The 26,777-nt window shown below is 34.6% G+C and overlaps 2 protein-coding genes across 13 annotated transcripts in view; both read left to right on the forward strand.

Annotated features, from left to right (window-relative positions):
- Positions 1-2,185: 2,185 nt before the first annotated feature.
- LOC107174215 (calcium-binding protein KRP1) lies at positions 2,186-2,847 on the forward strand. Its single transcript, XM_015529352.3, has one exon. It carries the CDS (start codon positions 2,368-2,370, stop codon positions 2,716-2,718), a length of 351 nt encoding a protein of 116 aa, XP_015384838.1. The 5' UTR covers positions 2,186-2,367; the 3' UTR covers positions 2,719-2,847.
- A 142-nt stretch (positions 2,848-2,989) lies between these two features.
- Positions 2,990-26,777, forward strand: part of LOC102616779 (G-type lectin S-receptor-like serine/threonine-protein kinase SD1-1) — a 135,733-nt gene continuing 111,945 nt past the window's right edge. The window contains exons 1-10 of one of the 12 annotated variants that reach the window (XR_008051702.1): positions 2,990-3,339; positions 3,646-5,497; positions 5,646-5,884; positions 7,643-9,316; positions 9,588-9,704; positions 10,191-10,348; positions 10,419-10,629; positions 10,794-11,031; positions 11,142-11,264; positions 11,357-12,211. Coding sequence is in view for 8 of the 12 variants with exons in the window: in XM_052433627.1 (XP_052289587.1) it covers positions 8,050-9,316; positions 9,588-9,704; positions 10,191-10,348; positions 10,419-10,629; positions 10,794-11,031; positions 11,115-11,202 (2,079 nt within the window). In the remaining 4 variants the exon portion in view is untranslated. Of the gene's footprint in view, positions 3,340-3,645; positions 5,498-5,645; positions 5,889-7,642; positions 9,317-9,587; positions 9,705-10,190; positions 10,349-10,418; positions 10,630-10,793; positions 11,032-11,114; positions 11,313-11,356; positions 12,212-26,777 lie in introns of those variants that run through there. The other 11 variants (XR_008051703.1, XR_008051700.1, XR_008051701.1 and 8 more) reach the window with 11 other exon arrangements.

Below are 26,777 nucleotides of genomic sequence, written 5' to 3' on the forward strand. Positions count from 1 at the left end.
TAAGGAATTCCTTACCAAATCACTTTAATTTCAAAGCTATTATACGTACAATACATGGTATGATATGAAAAAAGAAGAATCAAGAAAATTTTACGCTAAGAAAGCCATGGGAAATTCATGTAAGAGAGCTTCCTGCCGAAGTAAAGTCACCTAAAGAAGAATTCCCACCATCTTTCTTCCTGTAAATGACAATTATACCCCCCCCACGAAATCTCCCTCCCAAAACAAATGAATTTGCCCCCAAAAACAGACAAACTTCAAAGTAACGAGAGAATGAATTAAAAAAAACTTTATGGCTTTTGGAAAACGTCAGCTCTGACCCATTCAAAGCTTCTTGGTCGATCGATACTTAGTACGGAGTAATTTTGTTAGGGATGGCAATGGGGAGGGGAGGGGAGGGGAGGGGACCAATTTCTCTGTATTCATCTCCGATATTTTGCGTATGTCCCTGTCCCCTCTCCGTCCCCGTCAGAATTACTTGAGAGAATCCTCATTCCCTCCCTGAATAATAACAGGGGATCCCTGAAGGTCCCCGATCCCCGAATAACTAATACATTTTTTTTGTTTTCGATTTTGAGTTAATCATATTAAAATAAAAAATTCAAATAAAAGTAAAGTTCGAAATATATCTTACATTAATATCCATTACAAAAGTCACATACATTAAATTAGTAAGTAACGCAGCATGCAAGGGATACAAACTTCTTTTACAAACTATCATGAACAAATTAATAGTCTAATACAAAATTGTTACAAATAAAATCGAATTTAAATTCAAAATTAACTTTTTCAATGGTGGTGTGGGCATTTTATAAATGTGGACTATTCCTTTTACAACACAATAGTTAAATCGGAGCAAATCAAGAGTAAATATTAGATTAGATTAAATTAGATATTAAAATTGTGATTCGTTGTGGGCAATTATAACATCTAAAAATAAATAAAAAATATATTTAAGTTTAAAATATTTAAAGAATATTAAAATTAAAAAAAAATTGGGCTCATAGAATCTACTCGGTTTTTTTAAAGTCCTAAATAAAAATTTAGGATTTTAATTAGTTAATTAGGCCTAAAAGTTTAATAATATAAATATTTTGATATTTTTTATTTTTACCAATATTTATAATTTTATAATTTAAATTTTATTATTTATTTACTAGTAATTTTAAAAAATTAAAATAAAATTAAAAATTAAAATGGGGAAATGGGTAGGGGATGGGAATTCCACCTCATCCCCGTCCCCTCCCCGAATAAAAAATTGGGTAAAAATATTTTTCCGTCCTTTCCCCGAATAAAAAATTGGATATGAAATTATCCTCATACCCTCCCCGAATGGGAAAAATCCCCGAGGGTACCCGTCCCCGTGGGGATTTTTGCCATCCTTAAATTTTGTAAAATGCAAATAAATAAGTGGGGAATAAGCTTTTGTAATCAAATAGGAAGGGCATCCCATTTCGATTGTTTGAGATTGCATATTTTTAATATGTAAAATAAAATTTTATTCTAATTATTCATTTAATTAAATTATTAATTAAGACTCAATTTTAATTTTTTATTTCAAGAATTTGTATAAAAGACAAACAACTTAAATATTCTTCTCATAACAGACCGAAACAATGACTAATTATGACATCAATAAGGTGATAACTTCATTATATATATAAAAAAAAAAAACTTGCTATAATCTTGATTTTATAGTAATTTAATTTATAATTTTTTAATTTGTAATACTTCAACGTGACATGTATATCCATATCTATTATCGATTAAAATTGGCCATTTTGCGATAACCACTTTTTGTACTTAGAAAGTTAACGATAACTATATTAAGAAAAGAAATTGGGATAAAGAAAAAGGCAGAAAAATAACTCAATAGAACTAAACGCGTATGGTGAACTCTCATTGACCATTCTGCCCCTTGACGTACCCTACTAAGCAGGCTCACTGCTTACCTCACCCAGACGAGTCATCCCCACCGCCGTCTCATTTCTTTGTTCTCACCAGAAAATAACAATAATGCCCTTCGTAAGGTTCCTTATCGATTCCCCCCTACCTTCCAAAATGTCTTGAATTAAAGTAGAACCTCTCTGGCCGTCATATTAAATGACCATTATACCCCTCACCACCTTCCCAGAAACCCATGGCTGCTGTCCCCAGCAAATGGACCAACCGTCCTTCTCGTCATTACCTGTAGCTGAGTTGTCTCCCATGGCCCTCTTTCTTGGAAGACCCATATCCCTTTCACTTATAAATACACACCCTCATCTCTCACGTTCACTCATACCCATCTCACAAAAATTAAAATTCTTCATTTCTCTGATATAAAAATCAAAGCTTTTTTTTTTCCTTCTTTGTCTGCAAATAAAGATGGCTGCTGCTTCACGAAACTTCGAAGATTGCTTGCCTCTGATGGCCAACAAGCTTGGTGGGGATGGTCTCATAGGAGAGCTTTGCAATGGGTTTAATCTTTTGATGGATGCTGATAAAGGGGTCATCACCTTTGAGAGTTTGAAGAAAAACTCGGCCTTGCTGGGCTTGCAAGACTTGAGTGATGATGATCTCAAGTGTATGTTGAAAGAAGGTGACTTCGATTGCGATGGTGCTCTTAATCAGATGGAGTTTTGTGTTTTGATGTTTAGATTGAGCCCTGAGTTGATGGAGGCTTCAAGGTTTTTGGTTGAAGATGCTCTTGAACAAGAATTCAGAGATTCTCATTGATATTTTGTAATTCGCCTTTCCTTTTTTTTTTTTGGGTCATTTTATTATGATGTTTCAAGATTATTTGTGTAATGAAATTTGTTATACCGAAGGAAATGAGAAATATAGAGAACCATTTGCATTTTATAATTTTGTTCTTTTATTTAATTGTTCATTATTGGTACATACTGAAAATGAAGATATGAATTTGGTTTGAGAACTTAGCAAAAGTTACAAAAGGTTTCGTAAATTTGGTATGATTGCGATTCAATTGAGAGATTTAGCGAACAAGTTTTGTTCAATTGTCTCAAGACTTTACTGTGTGGCTACTAAATTTAATCGATTATGGCTCTCCAAAATTTGAATTAGCTTAGGCTAGTTGTTGATCCGAGGAATTTTGGTTTCTGGGTTCAAGCCTGGATAGTCTCCAGTGGTGGAAGCAGAACATGTGGGCTTCCAAATTAGATGATTTGATCTATCTATACTGTGCAATATGCTCCTTAAAATCTGTCCCTTGCCTAAAAAATTCGTACCTTTTTGGCCTTATCAGCAATCTTATGCTTCTGTTTCAGTTCACAGATATCTCACAGAGACCATTGCTGTCTGGAAAAGTCTGGGAAAAGCTTGACACTGGAGCCGGAGGTGAGTTTTATTGGAATTACAATGTCTATGCAAAAATGATTTTAGCAAACCTCGATGACAGGTTGAAGAAAAATTAAAATTTGACAAACTTTATCATAGGAAAGTTCTTGTGAAATTGATGGTCACATCTGGTAGCATCTAGAAATTTCAAATATCTAAATCTTCAAAGGGCCCTGTGATGGAATTGACTTCAAGATTGCTGAATTTTCTGGATACCAAATCTCTGCAAGTGGCACAAGATTAGTTATTGGTGTAGGATTAAGAGTTTATTGTTCTAAACTCAGTATCTTTTTATGACACTGGCAGGTAAGGAACAAAAAAGTCTTACCCTCTACATTAGGACAACGTTCATGTGTAAAAGTCCTGCAATTGAAGAAGACTTGGTGAGTGAAATCTATCAGCGAAACTTTCCAACAAATTCTCTTTGATTTTATGTTCTAGGTTTGAATTTATTTCTTAACAACACATGATTGCTTTACTACAAATGACAAAATGGAAGATCAAATCCAGCTCAATTCTACCAATCATCTCAAAGATATTTCAATCTCAGCCAATTTGTAAGTCTAAGCAGTTGAATTGCAGTGTCACACAGCTGGACTGACCTTTTAAATCCAAGAACACTTATTATTGGCTTCAATGATTTTATCATCCCAGTACATAGGACATTGGACTGGGTTAATGGTTTATCTTCACTTATTTATAGAGATATTGAATTTTCAGCAATCAGTCACTGTTGTTCGAGGTTCCATCACTTTACAAAATTAAATAGCTGCATTCTTGTAAGGGAACATGGTTACATGAGTCCTGAAACATGGAACTTCAGGTCCAAGATGTATCATTAGCCACAGTGCATATATCTATGTAATTTGTTAGACAGCTATAAGCCTTTACACTAATGGATGTACTTTAATCTTTGTTCCTCTGTCGTAAGCTACTTTTTTTCTTGTCTGAATCCTCTTTTGCTTCCAACACCATTACTTCATCTAAGTCTCTCAGTGATGGCAGGACCTTAGTTTCAAAAAATGGAAGCTTTGAGCTTGGTTTCTTCAGTCCTGGTAGTTCCAAGAATTGTTACGTAGGAATTTGGTACAAAAATATCCCAGTTAAAACTGTTGTTTGGGTAGCAAACCGACTCAACCCCATCAATGACTCTTCTGGATTGTTAATTATAAACAAGAGGGCAGTCTTGTTGGCCATGGTGCTTATAACTGGCTGTTTGATTCACAAAAGCAGGAGAAACATTGTAGGTAATCTACCGTCACAAATTCATAGCCCTTTTTCTGTAATTATACGCCTGCAGTTTCTTTCAATCAGTTTTTATGAGAGTTTTATTTTTCACTACCAAGTCTTCAATAAAATTCTTCACCAAGTCAATAGTCTTTTATAGGCGACAAGAACTATATAGTTGTCTCATGATGTAAAATCAAGAGTGCATATCAATTAGACTGGGTGTAAGCTAATTGAGCTTGCGAATTTTTCTTGTATGAACATCAGGTTTAGTTATATTCATTTAGTATTTTATTAATACATACTTCCTTTTTACTAATGGTTCTGCATTTGCTATCACTTGCATATTGAAAGGAAAATACATATTGGATGAATTAAATAGTTTCAATACTATTTTCCAGATAAAGAAACTTCTCACAGAGCAAGAAATTGAAATTTAATAGTTTAATGTAGTCCAATATCCATACTGCATGTGTTGCTTTCAGTTTATATTGTCCATCATTTTGGACAAAACAGGAAACAACAGTAGAACTGATCAGGGAAATGAAGACCAGAATGAAGACCTGGAGTTGCCACTGTTTGAGTTAGCTGCAATTTCTAATGCCACGGATAACTTTTCAATCAACAACAAGCTTGGAGAAGGTGGCTTCAGACCTGTATACTGGGAAAACTTGAAACTTGCTAGTGAAATGATTCCAAGAACAGTTTACAAATTTTACTCAGTAACTAATTTCTCATATATTTTTTCAGAGCACACTAGTGGAGAACAGGAAATTTCTGTGAAAAGGCTTTCAAAGATTTCTGAGCAAGGATTGAAGGAGTTGAAGAATGAAGTTATACTATTTTCAAAATAACAGCACCGAAATCTTGTAAAGCTTCTTGGCTGCTGCATTCAAGGAGAGGAGAATATGCCTCAACTCTTTCATTTTCGGTCTGGACATCTCTAACCTTACAATTTTCAGTTAGCTTTTGCCTTGATTATAGGCGATTCTTGTAATTTAGCACAGTTTCTTTTTTTTTTTTTAATATATGAAAATTTGGGCTCGGAGTAGTACTAACCTCAGTATGGTACTTTCTAGATCAAACAAGACGTACGTTATTGGATTGGTCCAAGCATTTCCACATTATTTGCAGGACTGCTAGGGTTCTTCTCTATCTTCATCAAGATTTTAGATTGAGGATTACACATCGAGATCTCAAAGCAAGTAATGTGCTACTTGATAATGATATGAACCCAAAAATTTCAGATTTTGGCTTGGCTAGACCTTTCGGTGGAGACGAGACAGAAGGAAGTACAGACAAGAGTGGTTGGAACATAGTAGGTATTTATTGTTTTGTCATATTTACGATTCAATTGCACTGGTTCGTGAAAACTAATGTTTTCTAATCCACTGAAGTGGTTATATGGCACCGAAATATGCTAGTGATGAGCTATTCTCAGTAGAATCCGATGTCTCCAATTTTGGCATTTTATTGCTGGAGATAGTAAGGTGAAAAAAAAATATATAGAGGGTTTTATCGTTCAGACCACAGCTTAACCTTATAGGACATGTTAGTGAAACATAATCACACACTACTCTTCGGAAGAGGTTCAAGAACGATGTCACTTTTTGACATTGTTTAAATTAAAAAACTATAAATGACTAAAGGGTTTTCATACGCATTAGGCATGGAAGTTGTGGAAGGAAGACATGCCTTCACGACTGATCTATGCATGTTGTCAAGAAACATGCAATCTCGCTGAAGTGATGCGATGCATCGACAGCATCCCGAGGATAGGCCATGTACGCCCTCAGTGATTTTGATGTTGGGAAGTGAGATTGTGTTGCCTCAGCCCAAGCAGCCTGGTTACTTGGCGGACAGGAAATCAATCGGACCAGATTCTTCATCATGTATGCCTGAATCATCTTCAATTAGTACACTTAGGATCTCAGAGTTGGAGGCTCGATAGAGAATCTATTAGTTACGTGCCTTACCTACATTTGTCTAAAACCTAAAAAGTACATTAGAATATGTGATTTATTCAAACCATTCAGGTAAATGATTGAATGAGAAATGGCGAGGATCCAACGATGTGGTATATGTTTTGCATCTAAATCGGAAGTATCCTAATGTTTATAGAGATTCTGTAAATAAGAGGGACTATGAGAACTAAGATAAAGCAGGACTGTCGAATTTGAGAGAATCAGGGTACATTCAAGTCATAAAGTTGTTGCCATTTTGATTTTCTTCAGCCTGCCACCGAGGATTACTAAAATTCGTTGTTTGCGTAGACAATGTTTTCCGAGTAAACTCACGACCAGTGTCGAGCTTTTCCTCGATTTTTGCAGCCTACAATGTTCTTTGTGAGATATCCGTCAATTGAAGCAGAAACATAAGATCGCTGATGGGGCAAAGCACATTTTCTAGATACTCATTACCGATCACCAATTACAAACTTTTAGACTAAAGAATGTTTTTTAAAGGGGCATATTGGACTATATAGATCATCCTATTTGGGTGCCTCCATGTTCTGCTTCCAGAACTTGAGAACTTGAGACCATCTTAGCTTAAAACCAGAAACCAAAAGTCCTCTGATAAATCACTAGATTAAGCTAATTCAAAGTTTGAAGAGCCATAATCAATTAAATTTAGTAACCAAATAGTTGTCTTGAGACAATTGAACTAAACTTGTTCCCCCAACTGTCTATTTACAAAAAAATAAAAATAAAGTGTTTTGCCCATCCCCTCACTGTTAAAAAAAAAAAAAAAAAAAGTTTGACTGTTCTCAAATGTTAGGTGAAGTTGAACTTTAAATAGCCCCAGTAATTGCTTTGTATAAAGAGAAGAAACATGAATTTCCCTGGTTTCCTAAAATTCTAGTCTTGTTAGTCATGGTGTAGGATTTTAGTTAATTGTTCTGAACCCTCTTTCCTATTTCATGATGCTGGCAGATAAGGAACCAAACAAGTCTTACCCTCCGCATGAGGGTAAGACTTGTTTTAGGTATCTCAAATGTGTAAATATCCTGTGATTGAAGAAACCTATTCTATTTTCGAAACTTTACAATAAATACTCTTTGATTTTAATGTTCTAGGTATAAATTTATTGTCTTAACAACACATCATTGCTTTGCTACAAACGACAAAATGGAAGATCAAATCCAACTCAACTCTCTCAATTATCTCAATGGAATTCCAATCCAGACGAATTTCTAAGTCTACTGAAAATGAATTGCAATGCCACACGGCTGGACTAAGACTAAGTCATTAAATCCCAGATCATTTAATATTGCCCCCATGATTTCATTATTCATAGTATACATGGGACTGGTTTATTGGTCTACCATAGAGATGTTGAATTTTCAGCTAACAGTCACTTCTTTTCAAGGTTCTATCACTTTCCAACATTAAATAATTGCATTCTCTGAAGGGAACATGAGTACATGTATCATTAGCCACGGTGCTTATATTTGTCAGAGAAAGCTCTAAGCCTGTACACCCAATGGATGTTCTTTCATTTTTGTTCATCTGTTGCAAGTTAGTGCTTTTCTTGTCTGAATCCTCTTTTGCATCTGACACCATAACTTCATCTCAGTCTCTTAATGACGGTAGAACCTTAGTTTCAAAAGATGGAAGCTTTGAGCTTGGTTTCTTTAGTCCTGGCAGTTCCAAGAATCGTTATGTAGGAATTTGGTACAAAAATATCCCAGTTAAAACAGTGGTTTGGGTTGCAAACCGACTCAACCCCATCAATGACTCCTTTGGCTTCCTAATGATAAACAAGACAGGCAATCTTGTATTAACAAGCCAAAGCAATATCGTAGTTTGGTCGGCATACTTGAGCAAAGAAGTCCAGACTCCAGTTGTATTGCAGCTACTAGATTCAGGAAATCTTGTCCTAAGAGATGAACATGATGGTGATTCTGAAACTTATTTCTGGCAAAGCTTTGATTATCCTTCTGATACATTGCTTCCAGGAATGAAGCTTGGATGGGATTTAAAGACTGGTCTCGAGCGGCGCGTAACATCATGGAAGAGCTTTGACGACCCGTCTCCTGGAGACTTTATTTGGGCAATTGAACGACAAGATAATCCTGAGGTAGTCATGTGGAAGGGATCAAGAAAGTTTTATAGGACTGGTCCATGGAATGGCCTTAGATTTAGTGCTCCATCACTAAGGCCTAACCCAATCTTTAGTTTCAGCTTTGTCTCTAATGATGTTGAGCTGTACTACACATTCAACATCACAAATAAAGCAGTTATCTCAAGGATTGTCATGAACCAAACACTCTATGTACGTCGACGATTCATATGGAATAAAGCAACTCAAAGTTGGGAACTGTATTCAGATGTGCCAAGAGATCAATGTGACACTTATGGCCTTTGTGGCGCCTATGGCATTTGCATCATTAGCCAGTCGCCTGTTTGCCAATGTCTAAAAGGTTTTAAACCAAAGTCAGGGGGATATGTAGACCGATCTCAAGGGTGTGTGCGTAGTAAGCCGTTGAACTACTCTAGACAAGATGGCTTCATCAAATTCACTGAGCTGAAATTGCCAGATGCTACTTCTTCTTGGGTGAGCAAAAGTATGAATCTCAAGGAATGCAGGGAGGGGTGCTTAGAAAATTCTTCTTGTATGGCGTACACAAATTCAGATATCAGAGGAGGAGGCAGTGGCTGTGCCATGTGGTTTGGTGAACTGATTGACATGAGGGACTTCCCAGGTGGTGGACAGGACTTCTATATTCGAATGTCTGCTTCAGAGATAGGTACACGCATAAAATTTGTTTATGTCACTCCATTATGAGAAACTAGGTGTTAGGAGTGCCGCTCCGGTTAGTTTAGCAGTTCCACTTTTTTATTTTATTTTATTTTATTGTGTAATTCATTAATGAGTTCAGATTGAGGCGCTCATTTCACATAAGCAGTTTCTGGGTATAGCTTCTGTGCATAGAATCCTGCTGCTATTTGAATCCTTTTTTCTTAGCTATATGATTATTGACTTGTTTTGCTATATCTGAATACAATACGCTGATCAAGGAGCGAAAGGTGAGCCTACGACAAAGATAGTTGTGATAGTCATTTCTACTGCTGCTCTGCTGGCTGTGGTGCTTATAGCTGGCTACTTGATTCGCAAACGCAGGAGAAATATAGCAGGTATAATAGCACTCCACTTTCCTTCACAAATTTTCATTTTGACCATAGCAGTTTCCTTTCATTCAATACTTGTAAGAGTTTGAATTTCCCGCATCAAGTCGTCAATAATATCCTCCACCAAGTAGATTAAATTTTTATATGCAGCGATAACTGTGAATATGTCTCTAAGGTGTAGAGTTAACACTGCATTTCATTATACCTGCGGCAAGGTAATTGAACTCATAAAATTTTTAGTTGGAGTAGCTGGTTTACTTATATGTATTTAGCTAGAATTATATTAATACATGCCCCTTTTTCACCTATGGTTCTGTTTTTCACTTGCGCTTTAGTACATATTGGATGTATAAAATAGCTTTAATACAAATTTACAGATAAAGAACCTCCTCATTAAGAACAAGAAAATTGTATTCACTAGTTAGTCATTTAATATTGTCTGGCATACGTACTGCATATGCTGCCTTCAGTTAATATTGTCAAAAATTTCAGAGAAAACAGAAAACAGCAGGGAAACTGATCAGGAAAACGAAGATCAAAACATAGACCTGGAGCTACCACTGTTTGAGTTAGCTACAATTGCTAATGCCACAGATAACTTTTCAATCAACAACAAGCTTGGAGAAGGCGGCTTTGGACCAGTTTACAAGGTAAACTTGAAAGCTGCAAGTCAAGAATACTTATTTTACTGGGTAACTAAATTCACATATATCTTCCCAGGGCACACTGGTGGATGGACAGGAAATTGCTGTAAAAAGGCTTTCGAAGATTTCTGAGCAAGGATTGAAGGAGTTGAAGAATGAGGTTATACTATTTTCCAAATTACAGCACCGAAATCTTGTAAAGCTTCTTGGCTGCTGCATTCAAGGAGAGGAGAAATTGTTGATTTATGAATTCATGCCGAACAAAAGCCTGGACTCTTTCATTTTTGGTCTGGATCCCTCTAACCTTAAAATATTCAGCTAGCTTGTGCCTTGATTATAGGCGTTTATTATAGTTTAGCACTGTTTTTTTTTTTTTTTGTGTTTTGTTTTTTTTTTATTCACGGAAAATTCGGGCTGGGAATTGTACTAACGTCTACATGATACTTTCTAGATCAAACAAGACGTACACTATTAGATTGGTCGCAGCGTTTCCATATTATTTGTGGGACTGCTAGGGGACTTCTCTACCTTCATCAAGATTCTAGATTGAGGATTATACATCGAGATCTCAAAGCAAGCAATGTGTTACTTGATCAGGATATGAACCCAAAAATTTCAGATTTTGGCTTGGCTAGAACTTTTGGTGGAGATGAGACAGAAGGAAATACAAACAGAGTGGTTGGAACATAGTAAGTATTTCTTATCATGTGATCTTTACAATTCGCTTGCACTGATTAATGAAATTTAACTTATATATTCTAATCCTCTGAAGTGGTTATATGGCACCGGAATACGCTAGTGATGGACAATTCTCAATAAAATCCAATGTTTCAGCTTTGGAATTTTATTGCTGGAGATAGTAAGTGGAAAGAAAAATAGAGGATTTTATCATTCAGACACCAAGGTTAACCTTATAGGACATGTAAATAAAATGCATACGACATTTTCTAGCATAGTTTAAACTAATAAATCATAGATGACAAAAGAGTGTTTGATATGTTGTGGGCATGGAAGTTGTGGGACGAAGGCATTCCTTTACGATTGATCGATGCGTGTATTCAAGACTCATGCAACCTAGCTGACGTAATACGATGCATCCACATCGGTTTGTTATGTGTGCAACAGCATCCAGAGGACAGACCATGCATGCCTTCTGTGATTTTGATGTTGGGCAGTGAGATTTTGTTGCCTCAGCCAAAGCAACCTGGTTACTTGGCGGACAGGAAATCAACGGAACCATATTCTTCATCAAGCATGCCTGAATCATCCTCAACTAATACATTAACAATCTCAGAGTTGGAGGCTCGATAGAGAATCTATTAGTAATATGGCTTATCTACATTATCTAAAACTTAAAGAACATTATCGGTAATATTTCAACCATTTGGAATATCAGATTTACTCAAACCGAGGTTCAGGTAAATGATTGAATAAGAAATGGTGAGGATCCAACGATATAGTATATGTTGTGTTTCTAAATAGAAAGTATCCTAATGTTTATGTAGAAATTGTAAATAAGAGGAATTGTGAGAACTGAGACAAAACATACTATTATATTTGAGAGAATGAGGGATATACCTTTTTGTTTTTTCTCTTTATACAATGCAATATACTAGGGCTATTCAAAGTTTAACTTTACAGACCATTTGAGTCGAGTCAATTTTCAAGCCGCCGGTGCAATTACAGAACATATATTCTGAAGTTTTGAATTGAGTTTTGTATGATCAGATCCTTTATGGCTTAGTACTTAGGAGTAAACTTCGTTATGTGTTCTGATTAATTGTACAACTCTTTATGGTGTGTTTATCAATTGGTAATCGGAATGAGCTTGAATAAGAATTGGTTAGAAGCACCATGAGGTATGAGAATCATAATAAATTATTTATTTTACTATAAGAATCGAAATCGAAATGAACTGTATTTTCATTTATGTGTTTATTTTGTCTTAGAATAGAAATGAATTGTTACAAGTTACTAAAATGACCTCGATGATTATTGTCATTATTCATTATTATTATTATTAGTAGTAGTAGTACTACTACTATTATTATTATTACTACTGGTACTATAATATTTAAATGGGCTAAAAAGATATTTTTAATTTTTGCTCATGATACAAATATTAATTCACTCCTCATTCCCACTTCTCCATAGGAATGTGATTCTCATTCATCAATCCCACAAGTAAACACACAATTACTTTCTAACAAATTCATTTACTAAATCAAAGTTCATCAATTAAAAAGAAAAAATAAATAGCGTCATAGAGTTTTTTTTTTTTTTTTAATGGGCAAAGACAAAAGTAATTTTTTTAACCTCTACCTCCCCAAATTTGAATTTGGCTCAATCAAAACAAATTGCTTAAAAACCATCCGGCCAAGTCCCTAGAGCAAATTAAATATATACATAAATGATCAAAAACCTGTGCTTTTTTTTTTGTGTTTCTTTATTATTGTAAAAGGAAAATAACAATAATAATAAGCAAGAAGTTGATAAGTTATTATAATTATTAACTTTGTGAAGAACCAATTGAAAAGTTAGTTTCTAACACACGGTATATTTTTCACCAGTTTGATTTTTTTTTTTTGGGTAAATAGTAGAGGAGTTACAAAACCCAAATTAATTTTTTAACTTCCTCAACTCTCTGAGGATTATTTTAAATTTGAGTAAGGACTGAACTTCGCTTCAACAAAGCCCCCATAAGAATCCGTTCCCACACCGTATGGAGCCACCGTCGGTCAACCTTGCCAACCAAATAAAACTGTTCGAAAATCACTTGATCTTACCTACGGGCTTCACCACTTTGAAATTATACTTAGAAAAGTATCTAGTCAATTGTTTATTGGGATTGTTGCCTAAAACATTATATATATATATAGATGGACTAACATATTGATGGCATAAATACATTTTGTCCAAAAAATGGTGATTATTAAGTTTGCTAAATTACATGCCGTGAAGCCGACCAATGTGATAATGTAATTAAAGTTTTTGCATGCAATAATTGGTAGCACACGCTAATCTTTTGATGGATGCTGATAAAGGAGTCGTCACTTCGGCGAGTTTGAAGAAAAACTCAGCCTTTGAATATGTCAATTTGGTATGACTGCCATCCAATTTAAAAGAGTTAGGGGATAAGTTTAGCTCAATGTCTCAAGACTACTATTTGGTTACTGAATTTAATTGATTATGGCTCTCCAGACTTTGAATAAGCTTAAGCTAGTGATTGAGTGGATTTTTGGTTCATGGTTTTAAGCCTGGATGGTCTATTTCTGGAAGCAGAACTTGTGGGCACCCAGATTCGATGACCTACACAGCCCAATATGCTCCTTAAACAATCAGTCTTTAGCCTAAAAAGTTTATAATTGGTGATCAGTAATGCGTATATAGAAATATACGTTGGGATTATATGCTCTTTAAAGCATATTAATTAATTTATTTTTTGATTAATAAAATATTTGAGATATTTTTAATTGCATAAATATTTTGAATAAGGTCCGTTTAATCATATTATATGTATTTATGTGATCATCATATGAATTCACAGAAGATATAAATACAAGTTATCTTATAATTAAATAAAGGGAAAATATCCACCGTCCACCTGTTTTTTTTAACTTTATCAAAAATACACAATTCTTTTTTTTTTTGCTGGAATCCATCTAAACTTACGTTTTGTTTCACTTCTCCACTTCCTTTTGCTATCCGTTATAACATTACTGATGTCGTAGGGGTAAATCGGTCATTTCAGCATAACAGCCAAAAACGACGTTGTTTACAACTTTAATTGGACAAAAAAAAAGAAAAGACAAAGTGGTCCAGAGAAGCAAACGAGAACAGCCATGTTTATTCACGAGTGACCCACCACCACCCTGCATGAAGAACCAACAAATTCCCGCCATTCTTTCTGCAATTTCCATCAACAAACAACGCTTGAGTATCAAAACTTTTGTTAAGTCAAAGATTCAGAGGTATTGAGGGAAGTTGTGAGCGGTTTAGAAATCTCGACACTTAGGTTTTCTGGGGTTTGAAGCTAGTATCAAGTAAGTTTAGTTTTATTTATTAATTTTCATTTATTTTTCGTATGAAATAATATTATTTAAGATTTGTATTGAGGACATTGTTAATCGTTGTTTCTTGAAACCCTAGAATACAGATTAAGTTGATTTATAGTAAATTGAGTCCGTTTTTTTATGGTAATGATAAATTGAGAAGTAATATGTTGTTTTAAGGCTGGTGAGAAGCACATGCATGAAAGATTGTTGCTAGCATGGTTGAATGCATGTTTATCCCCTGTATACTCATGTACTTGTGCACGTGGTTTACAAAATTTGGGGTTTTTGAAAATTTGTAGTTGCTACACTATGGGTCGTGATTTTTAGAAAATTTTTATCTAAATGCCCTAGCCCCCCTAATGAAGGTTTGGCATATGCATGTGAAATTTGAATCTCTCAAAGATTATAATTTTTAATCTGACAAAGTCCTCCAGGATGTTTGTTTCTTTGGTGAATCTGATCGTTTGTTTTGGACATTCAGGATGCCACCTCTAGAGTTAGTGATATTCTTTTGAGGCACGAGGAAGAATTTAAGGTTGCTTGAACCTGACTGTACTGTTGCGAAGATAAAAGAGGCTGCTGTAAACATTACGAGTCCATATGGATTAGACTCCACTTCAAAAATTATGTTGAATGCCACGAACCTGGAGAATAAGATGAAAGTTGCACTGGATTCAGAATTTGCACTCGAATTTTTGCGTAAAATTCATTAGATTGTGGTGTCAGTACTTTAACTGTTGAAGTTGTACCAATTCTTCACCCTCAGTTTCAAGATTCCTCCTTACTGCAAGCATTATTAACGAACCTGGGAGTTGTATTGCCTGATGAATTAATTACTCAGTTGAATGAATCTGTTGATGGAAATGCTTCTGTTGGGGGACAAACTGTTGTCGGGAGACAAGCTGCTGTTGGGGGACAAGCTGCTATTGGGGAACAAGTTGCTGTTGGGGAACAAGTTGCTGTTGGGGCTGATAAATTTGATGAGGATGCATGGCTATCTGACTATTCAGACAGAAGAGCTGACAGTGATGATGATGATGTTAATATGGAATTCATGGAAACTGAATTTGATGGTGCTGTTGAACCTAAACCTATTATTGACGAGGGTAGTGAGGACAGTGGAGATCATCAGAGGGGTGAAAGCAGCGACTTAGAATCCGATTCAGATGACAATCTGTCTGATGCTAATAAAGAGGTAAGAAGACTGGTTGATTCTTCTGATGATGATGTTGAGCTAGGCACTGTCCAATTAACTAATTACTTACAGCAACATGAGTACAAAGTAGGTGCCGATGGGAAACATAGGCTTAAATTAGGGCATGTATTTAGAGATGTTGGTCATTTTAAGGAGATATTGCATGAGGTAATGGTTAGAAAAAGGTTTGCCATTAAAACAGTATATAGTGAGCCAAGACGATTCGTAGGTACTTGTAAAGAAGCTAACTGTCCATGGTACGTGTCTGGTGCAAAGCTGAATGATGGGACTGGTTTTATATTGCGAGAATATAACAAAAATCATGAGTGTAGGCTTACTAACAAGACAGTGAAAGTTACATCTGCTTGGGTTGCTTCTAAAATAAAGGGTCAGGTTGCTGTTGACCCTAATGTCAAGATTGATATTCTGAAGAATCATATGCAAGAGACGTATGGTTTAAAGATTGGGAAGCTGACACTGTATAAGGCTAGAGCAAAGACAAGACTTGAGGTATTTGGGGATCATTCGAGGGGATATCAGAAATTATTTGACTATGCTGCTGCCATTCACAAGGCTGATCCAGGAGCAATATGCAAGGTGTTATGTGATACTATTTCTATTCCTAATAAGGTATTATTCCAGAGGTTTTTTGTTGCCTTTCCAGCACAAAAAAATGCATATCTTAACGGCTGTAGACCTTTTGTTGGGGTAGATGGATGTCACTTGAAAGGCAAGTACGGTGGAGTGTTGTTAGCTGCTGTTGGCATAGATGGTAATAATGGGATATTCCCTTTAGCGCTATGTGTTTGTGAGATTGAGAATACAGAGACATGGGGATGGTTTATGGAGAACTTGAATAATTATTTGGATGATGGAAGGCAAGTCACTTTCATTAGTGATAGACAAAAGGGGTTGATTAATGCAATTTCAACCACTTGGCCTACTGCCTATCATAGGGCGTGTTCTAGGCATGTTTATGCTTATTTTTCCAAGTCGTTTGCTGGTGCACAGTTGAAACAATTATTTTGGAAAGCTGCCAAGAGCAGTAACAAGCATGATTTTAACGAGGCAATGGCAGAGATCAAGGCTGAAAAAGAAGCTGCATTTGAGTGGTTGGAACGAGAACTACATAGTTATAATTGGTCAATGCACACATATGACAGAAATTGCATGGTAGATCATACCGATAACAATGCATCAAAGTGCTTCAACAGCTGGATATTAGCTTACTGAGACAGACCTTGTTTGACAATGCTTGAAGAAATAAGATGTAGACTTATGAAACGGTTTACAAAAAGAAGAAATGAGGCAGCCACTTGGAAAAAACAGCTAACCCCTAAGGTTTTGAAAGACTTGGACAAAAAAAATAAGATTGCACAGAAGATGATTGTACAAGCTTCTGGTGATCTTAATTTTCAAGTCATGGATAGAGGCTATAATCCACCTAGGAGGTTTGTTGTGAAGCTAGAATGTAGAACATGTGATTGCGGTTATTGGGAAATTGCTGGCCTCCCTTGTCAACATGCTATGGCTGCCATGGGATATGCAAGACATCAAGTTCAGGAGTATGTTCCAACTTGCTTTAGTAGACAAGCTTACCTTAGCACTTATTCAGTGATGTTCAGCCCCCTTTCAGATCAGTGTACATGGGAGCCTACAAGAAGGCCATTGATTGACCCACCAATTGTTGAAATAAAGATTGGAAGGCCCAAAAAATCCAGAAAAAGAGCAGCAAATGAGCCTCAAAAAGAGAAAAGAAAATTCTTTGTCATTTGCTCATTTTATGGTGGTTCTAATCACAACGTGAGAAGCTGTCCGTTGAGGCCATCTGTTGCAAGGTCAAATAGAGCGAGGAACAATAATTTTCAGGTATATTTAATATACTATTATTATTTATTATGTTTATCATTATTTATTATGTTTAATATATTTATACTGTCGTTATGTTTACTATCATAATGGTTTATAGGCATCAACAACATCAAGCCAGCCATTAAATGCTTCACAGCAGGCAAGATTGAAAAGAAAACAGGTGCTACTAGTAGTTCGTTTGTGCCTTCATAGTTTGTTTTATGTATAATATAAAATTCATTTGCAAATCAACATATTTTATAGGCGGCAGCAGCAAAGTCAATTTGTTCAGGCCAGCCAGCAGCTACTGCATCTGAAACAGCAAGAAAGGTGTTATCTTGGTTCAATATTTATATCTTTTTGTATTTTTTGTTCAAGTTCTTAAACTAACGTAATATATAATTTAGATACCTAGTGGCCCAGGTCAAAGTTCGAATGCTGGAACAAAGAAAAAAAGGGCTCTTCGAGGTGCTGGAACAAGGGAAAGACAATCAAGTCCAGGACTGAACCAATCCCAAAATCCATCTCAAGCTTCAATTATCACAGGTTCTTTGTAATGGGAACAAACTAAACTTGTTAACTTGCCATTTTGGTTGTTATTTTGGCATATTACTGGTTATTTTGGATAATTATGTGGCTGTCAAAGGTCATTTATAATGTATTTTGATGATATGATTAATGGTTATTTTGGTTGTACTTTTGGATAACTATGATATGATAATATTTTCCAATTATTGTGGTTAACAAAATGTTATTTAGGGTGTATTTAAATGCAATTGCAAAGATAGATACTAGGACTGTCAACAATAAGCTTTTATTTTAGTAATGCATGTTTTATAGGATACATTACATTTTAATAAATACAATTGCACAGAGGCACACTAGCAGTATTATTATATATTTAAGCTTTCCTTCAATCAGCCTAAGCCTTTTCTTTATCTTCACCATCTCATCAGCTCCAAAGTTTACTGCATTTGGCTCCAAATTTTGATTATCTACCATTTGATCACTTCTACTAGGGTATATGAGAGCTTCAGTAGTAAACCATTGCCAAAACTTGCATTTGTTCAACCTGCATGACCAAAACATTGCATTAGGATTTTGTGGTGTAGTGGAAACCATAGCACACGCCTGCATGCCACACCAACAGTACTTGGGAATGCATTTAATTTTTCTCTGTGGCTGTCCACTGGCTGCAGAACTTGAACTATAACTTGATGCCATTTTAAATGTGTAGATGATGTGTTTCAATGAATAGTTAATCAAGTGATGTGTGGATGATGGTTGAGCAAGTCTTGAGTTTGAATGAATGAATGGTTGAGTGGCTGTAATGTTTCAATGTGTTATGATGAATGGTACAGTTATGATGTGTTATGGATTATGGTTGTATGATGAGGTTTATATGCCTGGTTGTATGAGGTTTATATGCCTGATTGGGAGCAGCTTGCATGGTTGAATGACCTCTTCATGCATGCTGATTCTTGTGTTTATATGCCCCAAATTGTAGCCGTTGGCAGCTAACGGCTACAATAACAAACTGCCATTTTTTGCTGTTTTTGAGGGTGAAATTGTTATTTTTGTTCTGGGGGCAAAATAGTCATTTAACTAAGAATCTGTTAGTTTTCGTAACGGGCAGCAAACAGAAGTGGAGAAGTGAAACAAAACGTAAGTTTAGGTGGAGTTCAGCAAAAAAAAAAAAAAGAATTGTGTATTTTTGATAAAGTTAGAAAAAATAGGTGGATGGTGGATATTTTCCCTTAAATAAATTAAGTTTGTAGTTGATAAATAGAGTTGGATGCTCTATTTATGTTTAAACTGTAATAAATTCATTGAATGATTTGTCTTAATCATGTATGAATTTATTGATGTAGTACGATTACATTGAACATGATCACATATGAGATTTAATTAACTTTGTAATAACTGTCAGACTTATTAAATCTCATAGGCATTGATTTTATTGTAATTTTAATCTTGAGTTAGTTATGATTTTATAATTGTAATTGTTATTCCATTTGAGTTACCAATGGGCACGACACACACTTATAGTCAAAATTATTCGGTATCTTGGTGGGAGCAATTATGAGTATTGGAGTTATAGATTAACAATATATAATTTGTACAACACATCTCTTGATGAGTTTTCGGCACTTGATTATAGAATTTTCTGGCCAGAGTGTGTCAACATATTTAGTATGTTGAAAATGATCATTAGAGAAAACCAGTAAGTATCAAGGAACAAGATGCAATTAAATTGATTGGACAGTTGAGATATCGATTTAATTAACGATGTGGTACAAATGATTATGTAGTAAAGAAATCAATGTGGCACGGGTCGAATTATTATTCGAGTACACTATCCTAGATAGCATACAATTATGGAGTCGATTCCAATCTTTTAGTGGAGTAGATTTGGAATTAAAAAAGTGGGATAATTTAATTACATGCCTAATTATTGTAGCCACTGTTGTATGTACTCATATGATCCCCAGGTTAGCTCATTTAATTGACTGCGCCGCTACTGGATTAATAAGCAAGATAACTAGCTATTTGGGTTAAAAGCCTAAATATATTATTTAGTGGGAGGCTCCATATAATGTGCTTGTTTCTAAAGGGTCTTGTGTTATTTTACAAGGTGGGCTCCTATGACAAGAAGAAGTAACGTTACTTTTGATTTTATTATTTTTAATTTAAATCAAATTTGATTTAATAGAATTAAAAATATAAAAATATGGAGCTTAGGGTTTCCACTAAATACAGATATCAAAAGGCTTATTTTCTCCCAAAAGAAAGGGAGAGGCCATATTATACAGATCAAAGAAAAATATTTTCTCTTTAATTTTGTGAGAAAATTTTTTTTCCTGCTAGTTGCTTTTAGTGGTGATAAAGGCGTCCACACGTCAAGTACATATCAAACCTGAGTCGCAACCTGGAAGATCATTGGTGACGGATCGTGATCTAACAACTGTGGTGGTGACGGATCATGATCTAATAGGCGTGATGGTGATGGATCGTGATCTAATAGGCGTGGTGGTGACGGATTGTGATCTAACAGAAGTGGTGGTGACATATCGTGATCTAAGAGCCTGGATTATTTTCAATTGTTCATCTTCTCATATTATTAAGGTATGATTTTCTATATTACGAATATATTACGAATTCTTATGTATTATATGAGATCGATCCTGAAAGTTTTTTTTTATAAAAAAAACTGATTTTTCTCCAATAATAAGTACTTTTTTGCCTCATCATCTATCTTATCTGCTTCAATTCGCAGATATCTCACAAAGAACATTTCCTTCTGGAAAAACTAGGCAAAAGTTGGACACTAGTGGTGACTTTCCTTGGAAAACATTGTCTACGCTGGAGAAAAATCAAAATGGAAAGTTGGCAGCAACTTTATGACAGGAAAGTTCTTGTGAAAGAAATGATCGAATCTGGTAGCAGCTAGAAATGTCAACTGCCGAATATTTTGAAAGCCCTGTCATGGAATTGACGACTCCTGAAATTTCTGGATTCCACATGTATGAAAGTGGCGAAAGGTTAGTAACTGTTGTAGGATTAGGAATAAGCAGAGCTGTAGCAGAAAGTACATTGGGAGCTTACTTGAACTTACTGAGCTTGCTAGACACTCACATAGCAGATACACTCTCATGCTGAGCTGGCAGAATTCGTCTATTGTGGTTGTAATAGAATTTATTGATTGTAATAGTATCTAGTAGCTTCTATGATTTGGCATTAGCTTCGCAAGATCCAATTCAGTTACTAGATAAGTAACATTCTAAACATTCATTCATTATGCAAGTATTATAATCAAGTGTTTGCTTGCAACTGGAATTTTCTTTTTAGTTTTCTTTCTTTTTTCTATCACTTCATCACTTACCAACACTTTCTTTACAAATTCCAAAAACATATAAGTCGAGGCCATAATTTGCACCACCAACTGCATGACGATGTTGATGTGCATTGGAATCATCCGCTACCTATTAACAAAAATAAATATATTTTTTTTATAAGAAACACAAAATAAAATGTAGTCTATATATAGATGATAACTATGCAATTTATATATTTTACTATACAGTAAGATGCAAGAAAGGTAGAAAGGCATAGGTTGCTAGGTTCAGTTCCAAGTTGGCAATACAAATTGTAACTATACTGCAACTTTTTTCAACATATTATACACACTTCACTGATGCGGATTATGTTTACTGACCAATACGTTTTAAGTCATTCATGTTAAAATAATTTTTCCTATTCTTTCAATATAACTAGTACGTACACATAATTAATTAATTAGATACAAACTGGTTGGGAACCTTATAAAATTTCCTATACGTATTTTCTCTTTTTGGGGCTAAGCTGGCAATGAATGTTGCAAATCCTTACGACAGCGTGTTAAGTGAAGGCCAACTTAGTGCCAGGGTATGAAAGATATAACCTTTTCCTTTCTTTTCAAAATAAAAAGAACCTTTACAATGTTAAAAAAATTTAGAGGATTTCAGGCTTCCAAATTAGGACCATCAAGATCAAAACGTCTATAGACCTGGAGCTACCACTTTTCAATTAACAACAAGCTTGGAAAAGGTGGCTTTGGGCCCGTATACAAGGTAAGCTTGAAACTTGCTAATGAAATGATCCCAAGTACAAATTACTTATTTTACTTGGTAATTAATTTCCCATATATTTTTTCATGGCACACTTGTGGATGGATAGGAAATTGCTGTGAAAAGGCTTTCAAAGATTTCTAGTCAAGGATTGAAGTAGTTAAAGAATGAAGTTCTACTATTCTCCACATTATAGCACCAAACTCTTGTAAAGTTTCTTGGCTAGTGCATTCAAGAAGAGGAAAAATTGTTAGATTTATGAATTCGTGCCAAACGAAAGCCTCAATTGCTTCATATTTGGTCCGTATCCCTATAAAAATTACAATTTTCAGGTAGCTTTTGCATTCATTATAGGCATTTCTTATAAATTAGCAATTTTTGTTTTTAAATTTTAAAAAATTCGATCTGGGAGTTGTAACACCTCAAATCTAACACGTGAACAAGGAGGTTACTTATAAATCGTAATCCTTACTCATAAATTCCAAATTGAAATACCTTAAATTCTTATTCAAATAAATCCACAAATTCATATGTCTAACACTAAATAATCTCTCCCAAAACAAAAGTCTCAAACTCCAAATTACAAGTTCATAACAGAAATAAAATAAATAGAAACATGAGTCTATTCCTCTTCTTATTCAAATAGCAACTGGAAACGAAATCTCTAACTCCAAAGCTAAGCACACCTCTCAAAAAGGAACTTAATCTGCAAAAACTAATGACGAGGGGTGAGCTGTCAATTCGATAAGTAAAGCCATTCCTAACACACTAGGCCTATTGATACCAAAAATATTGCAAGCCTCTTTAGTAAAACATATTTCATAAATCCATAAATTTCGTAAAACGATATATCATGATAACATAACATAAATTCTTGATAATTCAGAATATCCAAAAGTATATTCACTTACAAAGCAAATCATATAACACATATGCAGAAAACAAAAGGTTAGCTCATGTCACATAGTATCACCTATAGTCCCGGTGACCCGGCCAGAAACAGAATCAGAATATCGTGTGCACACTCAGAACAGAAACCTAGTATTGGTCCAGAACAGACATATATCGTATTATACGATCATATATGACAATTAATAACTTATTCTCTAAGCCTCTAAGAGCCTCAATCACCTCCAACGCCTTAAAGAAATACAAGATATGACAATTAATAACTTATTCCAAGAATTTGATTTTCTAATTCATACCCGTACAGGTCTGATTCTCCGAATTTTAACTCTTAATCTAAAACTCATAATGACATAATGTTCTATGGAACTATTCTGGACATCCATGAGTACCCCATGTAAAATTTCAAGAGAATCCGATATCAAAAACATTTTCAAAACTATTTTTTTCTCAACAAATTCGAAATTGTTTTCACATAAACCAATAGAACAGGTTCTGTGATTTTTATAAGAGAAAATACTAATCAGAAAATACTAATCCTAGACACATATATTAACCTACATATAAACTTTCAGAATTTTCCGAGTTAATTTAGTGGTACAAATAATCTTGTGAATCCGATCGCAATGCTGGAATCGCAGTTTTCTATTGCAGTGGTTTCTGTTTCGAAAATAAATATAAAATTGAAAACGAAGTCGAATTTAATGAAATAAAATTTATTCAAGAAGTCCTACATGTCTAGTTTCCATAAATATAAATTTCATAAGAAAAATCATTCAGAAAATATGGGTTTAAATTTGAGATACTCATACTGTCTAGAATTATCTTGTGTGCTTAATACGACAATGATCGATTAACTAAACTCATAATAAATCAAAACCCTAAACAAAGCCTAAATACATCCTAAATTATGCATTATGATCTATAACAATCTAAAATCATGCCAATATAAACCCTAGATAGAGTGATTAAAAATTTGTTGAGAATAGGGAGAATAACTTACCCGCGCTTTGATTCTCTCCTAAACGAAGATTGAATCCTAGGGTTTAGGTAGGAGCATAAAGAGCAGCAGAGAAGAAGAATAAATGTTGTGGACTTAGGGTTATGGAAGGGAAAACGTATGAATTTATAGGGAGTCTTAAGAAACCCTATTTAATTTGGAAAAATAACTATTTCCCAAAACTATCTCATAAATAACATCTATTTATAATTTAGTATCTCTTTCTAATAAGGGTTATAGGCCACCCATAATTCCCAATGAAAGCCCAATTTTGATAATTTAATATTATGGAAATTTGCGGTGTTACAGGAGTTGTACAACCCTTTACATGACACTTTATGGATCAAACAAGGCGTATGCTATTGGATTTGTCCAAGCTATTTAAGGATAAATTTGGAATGATATTTTTGGACTAATAAATGAATGACAAGTGGACAATTATAAGGGTAAAATGGGCACAATACTTAGAGTAATATGAAGATGTCGTTTGAAAGAATTAACTACATTTGACTAACTTGAAAATCAATGGTCAAAATTGAATGTTTTAAGATATTTATGAGAAGGAAAAACCTAGTTCAAAAGGAAAATTCTAGTCCTTTTTCCCTAGACATGACACATAGCCCTAAAAGTAATTTTTCTTTTTAACCTAAGGATAATATTTAGCCCTAACTTTTATGCACTCCTCTGACTACTTGCCTTTACTATATAAATGTTTTATTTACCCATATTAAGGTATGCTCTCATTCTATCATCTCCTTACCTCCTCTTCTCTTCTCTTCTCTTTCTTACACTCATTCTCTCCATCTTTTAGATCATGCACCTACTTCTCTATTTTTGGGAGGCCATTTTTATTCTCCACCATAATATTACTCCTCATATTTTTATTCACCATCTTCATCATTATCAAGACCAGCATCTCCATATAGTTAGATACCTTATGTTATTCATCTTGTGTAATATAAAATCTTATGTAACCTCTTATTTATATATCTATATAGCTTATGTTATTCATCTTATATAATGTAAAATCTTATGTAACCTCTTATTTATATAGTGGATTAGTGATTACTTCCTCTTGTAGATGTAAACCAAAGGCCGAACTATGTAAATATTATGTGTTCTTTGTACTTATGTTCATTTTGCTATATTTTCAATTTGAGATTGAGATTGAGATTGTATATCATGTATGAGCTTATCTGTGCTATCCTACCCACACTAAATATTTTGTGAGACCACCTAAGTTATCCCTAGAGTATACTTGAGCTACACCTAAACATATATTAGCCCTTCCAATCAAATCTTATGGGGTTCTATTGAGCTTACCTTCTTTTTTCTTATACAACCACCTCAATTCACTATATCTATTACTTTATCTCACCAACTAGGGTACCTCAGCTAAACAACCTATCTTAAACATTAAAAAAAAAAACACATTTAAACCCAAACTTAGCACAAACTTTACTCAAATATATATTTATTTGTCTGAATTAGATTTAAGCTGCATGTGGTGAGAACTACCCAATTGATTTTAATTGAATCATAGCAAAACTTTGGTGAAAACAATTGACGCCGTCTATGGGGAGTAGCAAAAAAGGCTTACATTGTGGTGACTAGTTTGGTTTAGAATGTGTTTAGACAAATAGACAGCTGAGGTATCCTCAAATACAAATAGTGCCATGTGGAGTACTTGAGATATACCAATAACTGGCAAGCAAAGCTCTATCTACCAGCTTAGGAGAAATCAAATATCACTCAGCTATCCATATTTAAGTCATCGCCAAGTCCATATCTGATTCACCCATGACTCGTAGGGATGGAGCCCTGGGGTAATTGAGTGAGGAAAAACATTAAGGAGAACTTAAAGAGCAACAATTGATTTTTATAGATACACATCCAAATTCATAAGGAGTAGTAAATGCTTGGAAATATCACTAGAAGTGTGTTTTCAATGTATTCTTTCAGCGTAGCATAATGCCGAAAAATTGTGTTATGTCATAACAAGCTGGGATACTTGACTTATCTTAATCATGAACAATCGCTCAAAGTCAAAACCAGCAAAAGGAATACAAAGATATAACTAACAGCTTCTTAGAAAGATCATGGAATAATAATTGTTTGAAGAAAGAGAGAGGGTCAAAGAAGATCCGAGGGCAGAATACAGTGTCGTAAAATTCTGCTAAGGTATGTGCATGATTACTCTCAATTCTCTTACTTAAGCAAAAGTGAGGGATGAACAACCTGAAAAGTGAAGGACAACCACATGAATAGGATGTCTGAAGTACTTACAAGGGCAGGCTAGCCACCGCTTTAATCACAATTTATCTTACTAATTTGATTCAAAGAATATGACAGATTATTAGGTTTTCGATATTTCGTAGAAAAATAGATGAGCAACCTCCTTTATCCTTGTTTATCTTGCTAATTTGATTCAAAACAAATGGCAAATCATGATGTTTTTGACCATTTTGCCAAAAAAATAGGCCAAAAGAGTCCTTAAAAAAGCTCGAGAAGAGCAAGAAATAAATTTATTCACCATAGTTATTACGCGAATTGTAGAGTTTCATTCTTAATTTATTTGTCATGTTTGTTGGATTTTGAATATTGAATTCTTATTTGTATTGTGAATCACTATAGATGATAATTATCACCAATTATTATTATGTCGATGATGGTTGAGCTCCTTTAGTTATTTATTTGAATGGATTGAGAACTCCTATAAAAGTAAATTTTGATTGCTATGAGAATATACACATACATGATAAGTATGAATTGTGATTGCCATAAGAATATGTACACATGATAAGCATGCAATGCAAGCACC

Source organism: Citrus sinensis, chromosome 9 (genome assembly GCF_022201045.2).
Source record: "Citrus sinensis cultivar Valencia sweet orange chromosome 9, DVS_A1.0, whole genome shotgun sequence".
NCBI classification, from domain to species: Eukaryota; Viridiplantae; Streptophyta; class Magnoliopsida; order Sapindales; family Rutaceae; genus Citrus; species Citrus sinensis.

Bases quoted from the DNA above. Each gene is read 5' to 3' on its own strand.
- LOC107174215 (XM_015529352.3), top strand. From the start codon at position 2,368: ATGGCTGCTGCTTCACGAAACTTCGAAGATTGCTTGCCTCTGATGGCC.